Source organism: Clupea harengus, chromosome 22 (assembly GCF_900700415.2).
Source record: "Clupea harengus chromosome 22, Ch_v2.0.2, whole genome shotgun sequence".
NCBI lineage: Eukaryota > Metazoa > Chordata > Actinopteri > Clupeiformes > Clupeidae > Clupea > Clupea harengus.
In genome coordinates, this window is record NC_045173.1 from 9,192,236 (window position 1) to 9,206,189 (window position 13,954).

At 44.9% G+C, this 13,954-nt stretch overlaps 1 protein-coding gene across 4 annotated transcripts in view; it reads left to right on the forward strand.

Annotated features, from left to right (window-relative positions):
• ctnna2 (catenin (cadherin-associated protein), alpha 2) overlaps window positions 1-13,954 on the forward strand; it is a 347,246-nt gene that overhangs the window by 314,345 nt on the left and 18,947 nt on the right. For all 4 annotated transcript variants that reach the window (XM_031559471.2, XM_031559472.2, XM_031559473.2 and 1 more), the window contains exons 10-12: window positions 10,035-10,127; window positions 11,352-11,508; window positions 13,292-13,492. In XM_031559471.2, the coding sequence (XP_031415331.1) occupies window positions 10,035-10,127; window positions 11,352-11,508; window positions 13,292-13,492 (451 nt within the window). The remainder of the gene's footprint in view (window positions 1-10,034; window positions 10,128-11,351; window positions 11,509-13,291; window positions 13,493-13,954) is intronic.

Sequence of the window (13,954 nt, forward strand, 5' to 3'; positions counted from 1 at the left end):
TTCTGTGGAACAGGGCACACAACACTTCCAACATACTTACTTTTTTGTCCTCATGGTAGCTGTTAGACATTATCAACACCATTTTGGATCATGCAGAGATATGAGTCAGAAATGAGTCTGTGATGTGAAAGTGAAATTTTATTTGACTTTGATTGTTTGTTTGATACTTTGACGTGGAGTATATTTACATTTTAGGTAATTACTGTCTATGTAACCAGAACAGCAAAATCACACTTAATGACTGTGGGTCAGAATGATGGGGTCATTTCATCACATTGATGTATTATCATCAGGTATCAGGTAGCTATGACTCAGATTTGGAGTGAGAGGATACAGTTTTAAGCACAGTTGGTATGGAGGCAGCATTTTTAGCCTTTCATCTATTGTAACCAATATTAATGGTATTCTATGTATTATATTCTAGTTTTTTAGAATGACTATAACTCTAAGCAGGAATGCAAAGTCTGTGTTTCTTTTTATGTTTGTGTGCAGTGACAACCCTTTGCTAAGATGTGAACTTTTATTTAGATGATAAATATGTGAGGATGCTCACTTGTGTACGAGTGTACCAACTTTTTAGACTGATATCTTGCTACCACTAATATTTTCTTCCGTATTATGAAAGGAATGGGGCCTAGTTTTACAATATGCAACCATAGCGCAGCATAACATTGCCCCCACTTGCTTACTTATTGTCTACCGAGAAGAGTCATTTGAACTATAACTCTGACATCTCATTTCAAACAAATGCGTTCCACTACTAAATGTGTTATTCTACCAACTCATGATCAAATTACATTACCTCACCTGCAGATGGCCAAATAGCAACGGAGTTATGTTACAGCCAGTAGGCCCTGCTTTTGTCTTTGTGTGTAGTGTAAAGGTTGAGTCATTGGGTGCTGACTGATAACCTTTAGCGTGGCGCGTGGTGTTTATTACAGTGTGGGAGGAGTAATCTATTCGATGTCAGCAAAGTGCACACCAGTGCAGACAAGTTACATATAAATGTCAGCACGGACCGAGACGCCACCTTTCCCTGCACACTCCGGCAAGCTTATGATAATAACTAGCCACCAGAGGAATGCTAATGCGGCTGCTAGCCGCCGCATCTGTCATCCTCTGCAGAGCGGCGTGGAGCCTGTGAGCAAAGAAGAGTGCCGAGAGAATACATCACCTGCAGATATAGTGATGCGTCTGATTCAATATCAGATGATAGTGGGTTGGAGTTGTGGATATTTTTTTATTGTTGATTTAATTAATTTTCCGAGGCCATTTTTCTTTGAGACTAATATTGAAGATGACAATAATGATGAAGTGGGGATGATGATGATGATGATGACGACCACAATGGTGATGATGATGATGATGGTGGTGGTGATGATGATGATGATGACAGCCATGCTGATGCACTGACGCTGCAGCCATAGCCCAGCTCAGAAAGTTGGTAGGGCGTTTAGTCCCAGCACAGCACACGGAGCGTGACCATTTGTCAATGAAGGCAGAGCCGTGTGCCCTCACATGGTCTCAGCTGAGAGCGCGCAGGGGCAGCGTGGGGACGGACACATCTTGGGTGGATTTGAGCTCTGGAATCTGCAGTGGGTCGAGCTGTTTGTGGCACGTGGCTTTTCACAAGCCCATCCCAAGGTGAAGGAGGCAGTAATTGCTTTCCTCCAGCTCTCACATTGAACCTCTGGATGTGATTGACAGTTTCTCAAACATGAGGCGCTCATTGTATTTTACTCTCCCGCAACTCTCTCTCTTTCTGTTCTTCGGACGGCAAGAACTTGTGCATTCCAGAGGCTTCAGCAACATTTGGTGAGAGAGAGAGAGGGAGGAAGGGGAAATAGCTGCTGTCCATCCTGCAGTTGTGTGATTAGTCTTCATATCTTTCTTGGAGATAATTCAGCCGTGTCTAAAAATAGACCCGCGTCTGAAGAGGAGGGATGGCTGCCCAGTAGCAATCAGTTCATGTTGCCCACATAGATCCCTCCCCGAATGTATGGTTCCTCATGGAAACAGAGCTTTTAAGTGGCAACTGTTGAGTATTGTTAAATATCCAGATAAATTAGATAGAACAGCCCTAGTCCATTTTCATAATTGTGCTGCACTGCCAAGAACAACTGCTTGGCTTGCACCCTGTGCAGAGAGCAATCGATACTTCTCTGGAACTGGATTGTCTTGGCCCCTTCAAGGGTGTGTGTCTGGATTGTCTTGGCCACTTCAAGGGTGTGTGTGTCTGTGTGTGTGTGTGTGTGTGTGTGTGTGTGTGTGTGTGTGTGTGTGTGTGTGTGTGTGTGTGTGTGTGTGTGTGTGTGTGTGTGTGTGTGTGTGTGTGTGTGTGTGTGTCAATGTGAGTGTGTCAGCGTGAGTGTGTGTGTGTGTGTGTTTATTTGTGTCTGTGTGCATGTCTTTTTGTGTGTGTGTGTGTTAGCTGGAGACAGGGGAAGCAGGGAGTCCTCAGGGAGTTGAGCACTGTGAGACTATTGAAGGCACTCTGATCCAACTGGATCACTTGCAGCAGCGCTGGTAGCATGTGGAATGTCAAGCTGTGAGGCTAAAAGCTGAGGAGCAGCATGGGGGGAAAATCATGTTAGCCATTCTGTCCACATACACAGCAGTGTGTTAAAGGACTGTGGATTGTAGCTATGGACCACACAATTTAAACACGACTTCCTTCGTAACACTTGGGGTCTCTCTCTCTCTCTCTCTCGCTCTCTCTCTCTCTCTCTCTCGTCTCCTTGGGCAAGGGGATCCAATCTACCGCTGTCTAATTTGACGCATTTGTATCTAGGAAGAGGCTTGGCAGGTCAATGGCCCCCTTTTGCATCCCTGCATGCGCAAAGTCAAGCATGTCCATTTCGCTTTATGGATTGTTTATATTGTTTTCAATTACCTCTCCGTGTCCCTTGTTGAGCTCAGTAAATTTTTACATGCCGGGAATGATTCTCCTGGTACCCATCTCGTTTATGGCCACTCTCACTCACTCACTACTAACCGTATTTTGGCCATCTAAATAAATCACATTTAGAATTCATCAAATCAGTCTTACTGCTGCTTATGGTCCGGGGTTGGGGCAGGCTCTGGTTCATGACAGTCTTTTCCTGAGACATGTCTGCATGGAAACGAATCAATACATTATATTATTGCTTCTTGTAGTGTTATCCGGGTGCTCTGGGGTGATTTTAAGAGCTAAGCTAAAACATTTTTAATTACTTTTGATTAAATGCCAGTTTTATTCGTATTTTTAGTTAACTGTTTTTCCTTCTCAGGGTTCATATGTTTTTCTTAACCATGCATCATGTACATTCCTCTCCCCGTCTCTCCGTCTCTCTCTCTACCATCTCTGAACGATTGCACATCGGCACGTTTAGATCGTGAGGCAGATCAGATAAAACAAACACAGAAGCCTTTGACCCCTGCCTCACCACCATATGACAAGAGGCACATATAAACCTGTCAATATGTGAAAGGAGAGAGGCAAAGTGGTTGTCAAGACTCTGACCCTGTAGCTCAAAATGTTTGTGTGTGTGTGTGTTGGCTGTGCAATTTAGCATATCATCATTTTTATATGGCAGCTAGTATTGTATGTGTGTGTGTGTGTGTGTGTGTGTGTGTTCAGGGGAGGCAGTTTGTGTGTATGTGTGTGTGTGTGTGTGTGTGTGTGTGTGTGTGTGTGTGTGTGTGTGTGTGTGTGTGTTCAGGGGAGGCAGTTTGTGTACATTCTAGCAAACTTTCTGATAGCTGCAATAGTGCTTGCTGTCTTTCTCATTTTTCTTTCCTCAAGAGAAAGCTGGGACATATTTTTTATTTGATTCTGAATATTCTTTTATCTTCAGCATAAAGAGGCTAAAATGCTACCTCACTACTGGAAGAAGACGCACACCAAAACAAAAATGCAACCCCCTCAAATCACTGGTGCAGCAATCGATATCCAATCTGGCCCAAATCTGTTTTGAACTAGGAGGAAATGCAGAAAGCGAGCTCCAGGCAGGCTGCTAATCACGCAGTTGGGGGCCCTCCTATCAGAGGTTGCCAGTCACAATGTAGAGCTAATGGACCTTAATATAACACTGCTTTAGAAGCCACACGCCAGATCTTCTGAGCTGAGTAAACACTCATGTCAAGGCACGTCAGCAACAAACAAAAAAACAACAAACAAAAAGCCTAGTCGGTGTGCCTACAGCCTTCTTCTAGTTGACTATGCACTGGTTCGTAAACTGGTAGACAAAGAAAGCGCTTGCGGTCCTCTTTCCCTAGCAGTCTTATTCTTTCTTGCTTGGGTCTTGTAGCTGTGACATTGATTGCCAATTGGATGATCGCAAAGAGCTTTATTAGGCCTGGTGTTCTGAGCTAGAAGTATCCAAGGGAGGATATCCGCCATCCTGACTCCAAAAAAAGCCTGCTGATTCCATTGATTATCATTAGGATTCCTGCTTTGTCCAAGGGATTGTGAAATTGTAAGCACACATTGCCCTGCAAGGAGTCTCTGTGTGGGCTGCTGTGTGTTTAGTGTGTGTGTGTGTGTGTGTGTGTGTGTGTTCATGCGTGGGTGTTTCTCTTCGATTAGTCCTTGGCCACCAGGACGGGAGTGATTTAGGCATGGCGTCCTTCTTCTGTGATTTAGGCACTCACACCGGCTTCCCAGTGCATTAACCTCATCAGCAGTTTTCAGACAGCCTCGGCTCGGCTCGGCACGGCTTCCTGAGGCTGCCATTCCCTCCTTGGACTCTCTCTTTCTCGCTCGTTTCTCTTTCTCTTTACCACTCTGAAGTCGTCTCCTCCAGTCTCAACACCACCTGAACTCAGGGAAAGACACAGCACCTGACGGCAGATGATTGCCACAGGCAACATCAAGGGAGCAGCCCAGCAGTCCCCACATGGGTATAAAGTATCCCTTAGTGAGCCAGATTAAATGGAGATGGTGTGTTTAAATGTGAGCATAGGCACAATGGCAACACACACACACACACACATACACACACACACACACACACACACACACACACACACACACACACACACACAGAGAGAAAGAGACTGAGGTAACAAGCATTTGGGTTTCACGTGTGCTGTGTGTGTGTTTGCTCTCAGCCTGAGCCTTTTAAATCTGTGCAGAGTGGTGGGATCGAGCGGGCCGAGTGTTCCCTATTGATGTGTCCTCTTCTCTTCTACTGTCACATCCACTCTGTGGCAGCAGCCCAGGTCTGTCTGCAGTGCCGCCGCTCACAATGGAGGCGCTGCTATCGAAATCCAGACACTGTTTTATTTTTATTCTCCACTGTCTGCTGTGGCCCACTTATTGCAGTGGAGAGAAGAGCTGTCTGTCTTGCCCTCGGAGAAAAGGCCCGGCACCTGGGAGCGGTCTGTTTATTTCCCAGGACTGATGACAGGGAACTACTGGGCTCCTGGGGGAGAGATGGACCCTCCAGATCCCAGATCAGACTCTAACCCAAAGGGATCTGACCCACTAAAGTGCAATGGCAGCAGGCATGTGGCCTGGGCCGTGTGATGGACAGTAATCCATATTGTTACTAGTGTTACAGTAATATTCCTACTAAAGTATTACACTGTGCATATCCATAGCGGCCTCTCAAGCTTGGATCCCATCCTCCCAGAAAGATGGTGAGGCAGCAAAGATCTTCAATATTTTATGTGGAAAAAAGAAGAAGATGAAGATCAATACATTCCTCTTCCAACTGTTGCTAAATACCATTTACAGTTCAGATCACCGAAACATTAAAATGCTGGCCTCTATTTAAAACACAAAATCTTGGGAATGTTCCGAAATGCGCACAGACTTTTGAAAGTCTTATTTAATATGAGGTGTGTCTGCTCTCATTTCTCATTTAGATGAGCTCACTTCCCACTCTCTCGCACGCATGGTTTCATTGCCATCGCCCTGAATGAATACAGTTCCACACATTGGAACTCTTCAGCTTTTCCGATCTTCCTCTCCCCCCTTGGGTCTGTGTTTATATAACTGCCCCCCACCCCCCCACATCCACCCCCATTTTCCCTCATGTACCTGCATGTAACCAGCAGTAATGGGGGCGGGAGCCGCTGGGGCAGTAGCCATTACTCTGTGAAGCTGTATTTAAACAAACAGCTCCCCCTCTGAGAATGGGACCATAAATCTGAGACCCACAGACCCAGGCTCCCAGCTGACAAGACCGGGAGGCAGGGGAGGGTGAGAGGAGTTTGTACACATCTCAGAGAGAGAGAGAGAGAGAGAGAGAGAGAGAGATGGAGGGAAGTAAGGAGGAGAGAAGTGGCTTCCCTCTTATGCCAATGTACTTAGCGGGTTGTATGTGTATCCCCCAGTGACGCACTCCCCTTCATACGCGCTGACAGGCTGATTTATTTACGCTTTGACTACCGCTGGAAACCGCCCCAAACCAGGCTTTACCAACTTCCTACTCCTGTGAATCACACACACACACACACACACACACACACACACACACACACACACACACACACACACACACACACACACACACACACAGACACACTAAACAAAAACACGCTCACACACAAAACACAAACACATACACAAAGACACACACGCATACACATAGACAAACAGACAGAGATAACCACACACACAATTTCTTTTTCACTTAAATGCACTGGCATGTCTGTAGGCTTTCGATGATGGAGATGGCTTACACACAGACACACACACACACACACACACACACACACACACACACATGCACACAACACACACAGACACACACTTTGTCTGTTTCTCTTATATGTACTGACAAGTCTGTAGGCCTGTGATCATGGTGATAGCTCCCAACACAGTGGCAACATCACCACCTTTCTTCCCCCACCCCCAATATTCCTGTTAGTAGTGTGGCCCTCCTGCCTGTCACCTATACTAATAGCGAGTCAATTAACTGGGCCAATAAGAGAGATTGTATGTGTCTGGGTGATTTAATGGGGCTATCTAACCTGGTTCTTAAAGCAGGGGGAAACCCTGCAGTCTCTCTGAGGAAGAACAATAGTGTAATGTGCTTGCTTCAAGACTCTGTGCTTTGTGCATGCAGTCAATGCGGTAAGCTGTACTGTATATCAAACACAGTGTTGCCCTTGGCCAGTGACAGTGTCCTGATTGGATTGGATTGGTTTAAAAATTACAAACTGGAATGATGCAGACCATTACTCCAAATGAGAATGTGAGGAAGTGGTAAAAAAAAGAAAAAGTTTAATGGTGACGAAGAGAAGCCTATGCTTTTGATCGGATGCTGTACGTTCACACCAAAGCCTGATGGCAATGTTTTGATTTATTTTCTAAAGGAAAATAAAAGAAAGTTCAACAGATTCGCCTCCGTCTCCCCGTTGCTTGACCATCGTTACATGACTGTAGCTCGTTATTTGGGAAGGGAGAGGGGATATTATACCTGAGTGACATGAACTTATTAAAACTTACACAAGTACAAGACTTCTGTTCTTCTTTAATCGATAGCTCCTGCATGGGTGAAAAAAAAAGTCCAAGTACAATCTGACACAGTCTTCGCCTTTTCACCCACACTTTCATTTATCTTTGTCTCCCACTCTCTCCCTCTCTCTCCCGCACTCTCTCTTCCCATCACCGTCACTCAAAGGCAGTACTTTTGGAAATTGCTCCTGACTCCCTGGACCACTTCATCGTTTTTTTGTGAGACGCATGGGGAGAGACATTGCTCTTTTAAAAATAATAATTTTAAAGAAGCCCACAGAGGAAGAACCACTTCTTTAGATAATTGCAATTAGTAGATTTGGCCGGCCGGACGTTGCCTTGGCGGAAACCCAGGTCTCAGATCTGCGCCGCGGGGCACAGGGCGGGCTGGCCCGCAATCAGGGTTTGGTATGGCTGCCTGCCTGACCTCAAATGTGCTTTACAGTTAGGGAGGAGAGTGTGGCCAGCGTCTGAAACAGGAGCCTGGCCTGTGTGCTGAAATTAGTTAATTTCTGCATTGGAGGAGTGGAACAAAACATTCCTCACTGAGTCTTTTTTGTGCTTTTTTTATGTCCTTGTTGAAAAAGCCACTCACTGCTCAAAGAGATGATCTCATTCTATATTTTACTCTCTATCTATTTCTCTTTCTCTCTCTCTCTTGCCCTCTCTCTCTCTCTCCACACACACACACACACACACACACACACACACACACACACACAACGGGGAAAAATGCTCAAAGGAGAACAATCCATCAAGGCATTCAAAGCTGTCAGTGGTAAGGTGTGAAAGTGCCCCAAGCAAGACTCTTCTAACACAGATTTGATTTACCTCAATTTACCTCAAGAAGTGACGTTGGCTATTATAGACGAGGCTGTTGATATGGCTTGGCACACATTATGTCTGCCAACAGGCATCTGTCAGTTTAGCTCCAATCCAGCCTTCTCTCAGCACGGGAACACAATTAGATTCAGCACCTCCTGAACTTTTCATCAGCTTAATATGAGTGTCTGTGTTGTAGTAAAGCACATTGGGATACATGCTAACATGGATCACTGTGGCAGCGTGTCATCATCAGCAAAATGAATGTATCATTGTGAATTCATTGTGATGGGGAATTCCCATTACCTGCAATGAAACCTCTGTGAGAAGCATTATATTCCATACATGCATTTTGTGGCACTTGACAGAAAAGAAAAATGAGATAAGAGGAGAATGAATGAATGAATGAATGAATGAATGAGAAGAGAATTTGGGGAAAGAAGCCTCAAGTTACGTCATATTCTGTGCAGAACCAGGGAAGGTGAGATTTCGGCAGGCAGACGTAAATTAAGCAAGAAGGCGTTCCCTTTAAGGGGCCATCTGGTGGCTTAATTATACAATGAGGTAGTTTTTGCATCAGTAAACGCGGTTAATGATTCAGGCATACTCTGGCAATCCTGTAATGAACCCAGAGGACTCTGGGTATTTAAAACTAATGAGAGAGACTCCTCAAAACACCCAATATTGTTAGGCAATCTCAGATGGAGGGTACATATCATGGGGCTCGGGCGCTACAGTGGAGCACGAGAGAGAGCCTGCCCTCTAACACTAGCCCCTACAGTGGGCCCACTGACTTTTGCGGGTAATTGTGTTTTCTAATGGTGCCATGTGAATTATTCAACAGACCAGAACAAAAGCCCTGTCTGGGATCCCTGCAATGCTGCTCCGTTCTCTTTCTTGCTCCCTCTATCTATCTATTTATCTCTCTATCTATCTGTCTGTCTATCTATCTATCTATCTATCTTTCTATCTTTCTATCTATCTATCTCTCCATCTCTCTATCTATATTTCTATCTATCTATATATCTGTCTGTCTGTCTGTCTGTCTATCTATATATCTATCTATCTATCTATATATCTGTCTGTCTGTCTGTCTATCTGTCTATCTATATATCTATCTATCTATCTATCTATCTATCCTCAGGCATGTTTTACTGGACACAGAGATCAGGGTCAGAGGGCAAGTATGTTGAAACATAGCCTACAGCTGGTCCTCCTCTTTTTTTGTTTGCTCCGTCTATGGAAATAACAAATACTAATCTAACAGTTGAATGAGTCTAACCCTCTGTACATATTGTGCCCTAACATTGCCTTTTCAAGCCAAGCATTAAATCCTTGGCAGTACACACAGCACTGATAGCTGCAGAACACAAAAGAGAAAGAGAGCTGCAGAGAGAGAGAAAGAGAGAGAGAGAGAGACAGAGAGACAGAGAGAGAGAGAGAAAGCATGTGTGTGCGTTTGTGAGGGACATTGGTGTTTGTGGTTGTATGGGGGGGTTAGGTGTTGAGAGAGAGACAGAGAGGTGCTCACCAGTTGTATTTACTCTTGCCAAAAGATGACATTCACCCAAACCTTGGAGTAAGCGTATGTGTGTGCGATTCAGAGTGATTCCAGATAAGGTCACGCTACTGCTGTGCTGCAGGGTGATCACTAATGACTATGTATTTACTGTTATCCTGTTATCCTGCCTCTGTTTGTAATGAAGCGCTGACATTTTTCCCTCTCTCTCTCTCTCTCTCTCTCTCTGTCTCTCTCTGATTCCAGGTGGCAAACTTGGCCTGCTCCATCTCCAATAACGAAGAGGGTGTGAAGCTGGTGCGCATGGCAGCCACCCAGATCGACAGCCTGTGCCCACAGGTAAGGACAGGTTGGGCACACTGCCTGCCCTGTGACAGGTGCTCTCCCTCGGCCATCCGTCAGACTCACACCTCTCCAATCAATGCATGACGGATGCTGCCCACCTCCGCTAGCTAATAATGCCAGACGCGTCCCAGTCTTGATTTATAGACAGAGGGTATTAGCCTTGGAGCCTGGCTCATTGACCCTCTGCAGGTGGGCTTAGGGTGCTTAGCCTCAGCAAGCACCTGTGGCGGGGAGCTAACAAGATCTTAGCCATGCGCCTGGGGAGAGAGCACAATAGTCAAGCGGAGAACAAGGGAGTGTGTGTGTGTGTGTGTGTGTGTGTGTGTGTGTGTGTGTGTGTTGGGGTTTCGCATTGGGGGCGATTTTTCCCACCACACACCATCCCCCACCATCCTCGCTGATCTTCCTGAGTCCGAGAAGAGGAGTAGTTGGTAATCGATGCGTAGTTCCCAAAGTTAAGGGTGGGAGAGCTTTCCCAAGCCACCCTGCTCCGGTTAATGGAATGAAGAGATGCGGGAAGAATTATAGTTTGTTTGTTTGTTTGTTTATTTATTTATTTATTTATTTATACAGCCTTTAGCAGGGCCTCAGCTGCCAGGACTGGTGCTTGAAAAGCCCACCCTGCACCAGGCAGGGCAACTATTATAGAAGTTTGGAGGTGATTGCTGGTTAGTTTCCAAGAGAAAGACAGAGAGCAACTGTTTGAAGTAAAGAGAATGATATAGTAGGAGACGATAGAAAGAAAAAGAAATAAACCACCAGTCGTTTTGACAGGGCAGCAGGAAGAAAGACAAACAAAGTAGATGAATCGAAGACAAAGAAATGAGAAGAAACGGAATGAAAAAGCCCATCGTTATATAAGCCCTCTGTCTACTTGAGTCCATCAAGTGCACTTCATCTGCCAGACCTGGGGCCGATGGTGATGCAACCAGTGTGACTGGAGATCGGCCGCTTTCATCCTCCTAGTGGTTGGGCCCTTGGCCCCGCACGGAGAACACACTCACAGCCAAGACAGAGACAGTGAAGAACAAAATCTTATCTCACACAGTATTGAAAAAAATGACATCCAGGGCCGATGTGACTGGTTTTGGACAGGAAGTTGGCCTAATGTAGACTGAAGCCATAAAACAGAGTTCCGAGGACTTTTGATACATTTTTTATCTCTCTCTTTTCACTCTCCCTCTCTCAATCCCTCTCTATCTATCTTTCTCACTGTAGGTCATCAATGCAGCTCTCACCTTGGCTGCACGACCCCAGAGTAAAGTTGCTCAGGACAACATGGACGTGTTCAAGGACCAGTGGGAGAAGCAGGTGCGCATTCTAACTGAGGCTGTGGATGACATCACCTCTGTGGATGACTTCCTGTCCGTCTCAGGTAAACCAAGGATCAACTTTGTATTCTTTCTTTCTTTCTTTAGTTACTTTTTTCTTTCTTTCTTTCTAGCTACCTCTCTATCTTTCTATGTATCTGTCTATTTGTCTGTCTGTCTCCATTTCATTGTCATCTGGAGTATTTTGAATATGCTCTCATTTTTTTTTGTAATCAGATGCATACTTGTTTTATTCTCTGTTTATTCCTTCTCTCCATGGACTACTTCTGTTGACCACACACTGAATTCACCAGAGACTAACATTACTGCTTATAATCAAATAATTGCTTTCAGGAAAATCAACCTATGTGTATTTGTTCAAATGGAGATATAATAATCAAATCTGGATATGGTAATTGATGCTAAAACATAGCATTGAACGAATCATGAAAAAAAAAATGTTTTGATTTGTTTGAAACAACTTTACTTTGAACCTGTTCATATTTAACCACTTCATTGTACAGTCAGTGTTTCTGGAGTGTCTCTGAAACTGTCTTACTAAATACAACATTTGGAATTAGCCTAATATGTCGTCACTGCTAAGTCAGCCCCAGAGGAAAAACATGCAGTGCCCCATGCAAATAAGCACAACAAAGCGACCTGCTAACAGAGCTGGTTCACTCAAAGTTTACCTTGAAGCCAAGCCGCAAGGTCGTCTAATCAGATTCTGTTCTGGAGTCATTGTGGTCAGACTGAAATGTGTTCTGTTTTCATAAAAACGAGAACTTGTTGTGACTGCATCTTACAAGAGAACTCCATTTTCAGTCCTGTACAAGAGCTTCTTTAAAAGGATCTTGTCTGAAAGGTCTCCTTTTGTCAAATACAGTTTAGTATCACTCTCCCTTGTAGTCTGTCTTGCAGTCAGACCAGTAATATTGCCTCCACCATTTTACTCAGCATGAAATGTCATTTGGGAATAAAAAAAATAAAAAAAGGTCATTTGTCATTTGTTTTTTATTCATGACATATTGCCACATTTCACATTTCATGTAGATTATAATGGCCTTTGAATGCTGTTTAAATACCAACCAAAACAAATCCCTTTCTTGAAAACAGAAAACTGAATAATGAAACTGTTGAGCTCTACCTTTAACACCTGTGTCGCCTAGCATCCTCTCTGAGCCTGGCCTTTCAGCTCAGCCTGCTGCTAGTCCACTGTCCGTCCTCTCCCAGAAACACTCACAAACTACATTTGAATCACTCTTTCATGCGGCTCTGCTCATCTTTTTGATGTGAGAAACCATCCTCAATTTTCCTGTTTTCAAGGAGTGTTGTAAATATGACTGCACAAAACTCAATTAATGTTTTTTTTTATTTTAAGTTGTTGCTTTCTCTTGATCAAAAGATGCCAGTGTTGTCATCGTTGTTACATGCAAAAGAAAATAGAGGCACACCGCGTTTGGCGAAGACTGGTCTCAAAGTCCCGCAGTTGGGCATAGCAATCTTTTTGTTCTCTCATGGCGAACCTCTTTGTTGTGGAAATCTTTAGTAAGTTGTGTGATGTTTAGTCAAAGTGTTTCTGTATCTGTGCCTCCCATTCGGTATTGCATTTGTGTTGTTTTACTGTTGTTCTTAGGGTCTCTGACTCACTGCTTGTTCGACGTCCCATTTACATGTGAAAGACTAAGGCATTGCACCCTAACTGCAATATCATACTGTGCTTTGCATGTCTAGACTCTCCTTGTACAATCTGTTAACTTCCAATTCAAATTCTTCTCTCTCTGTGTTGTCTGTCTGTTTCTGTCCCCTTCTCTACCCTCTCTCTCTCTGTTCTTTCTGTCCTGGCAGAGAACCACATCCTTGAGGATGTGAACAAGTGTGTGATCGCGCTGCAGGAGGGCGACGTTGACACGCTGGACCGCACGGCGGGGGCCATCCGCGGACGCGCGGCCCGCGTGGTCCACATCATCAACGCCGAGATGGAGAACTACGAGCCCGGCGTCTACACGGAGCGCGTGCTGGAGTCCATCAAGCTGCTATCCGAGACCGGTGAGTCACGGGGTGGGGGGGTGGGCACAGCTGGACGTCTGAATCGAGCACACAGGCCCCCGAGCCCCACAGCTGGAGCCCTGAACGACACACAGAGGGCCCCACACAGAGGGGCGCGGGGTTGGGCTCAGTGACCTTGGCCCCCTGAGTCATGGGCTAAGAGCATGGGCTAAATACGGGTCACTGAGAGGTCCCTCTCGCCCAATCCACTGTTAATGTGAACTGTAAACATCAGGGGAAAGACAGAAAGAGAGAGAGAGAGAGATGGGGAAGAGAGAGAGAGCAAAATATATACCACTTATCCTCTAGCACTCAATCCTCTCATTAATTTTTCTCATTCTTTCCACACTGCACAGGCTAATGCCAGCTCTCAGAAGGCAGCAATTTAGGGTTTGACAGGACTGATGGCCAATACATTCCTCATTCATTTTAAGTCTATACACCACTTTAAAGCCATAGGCT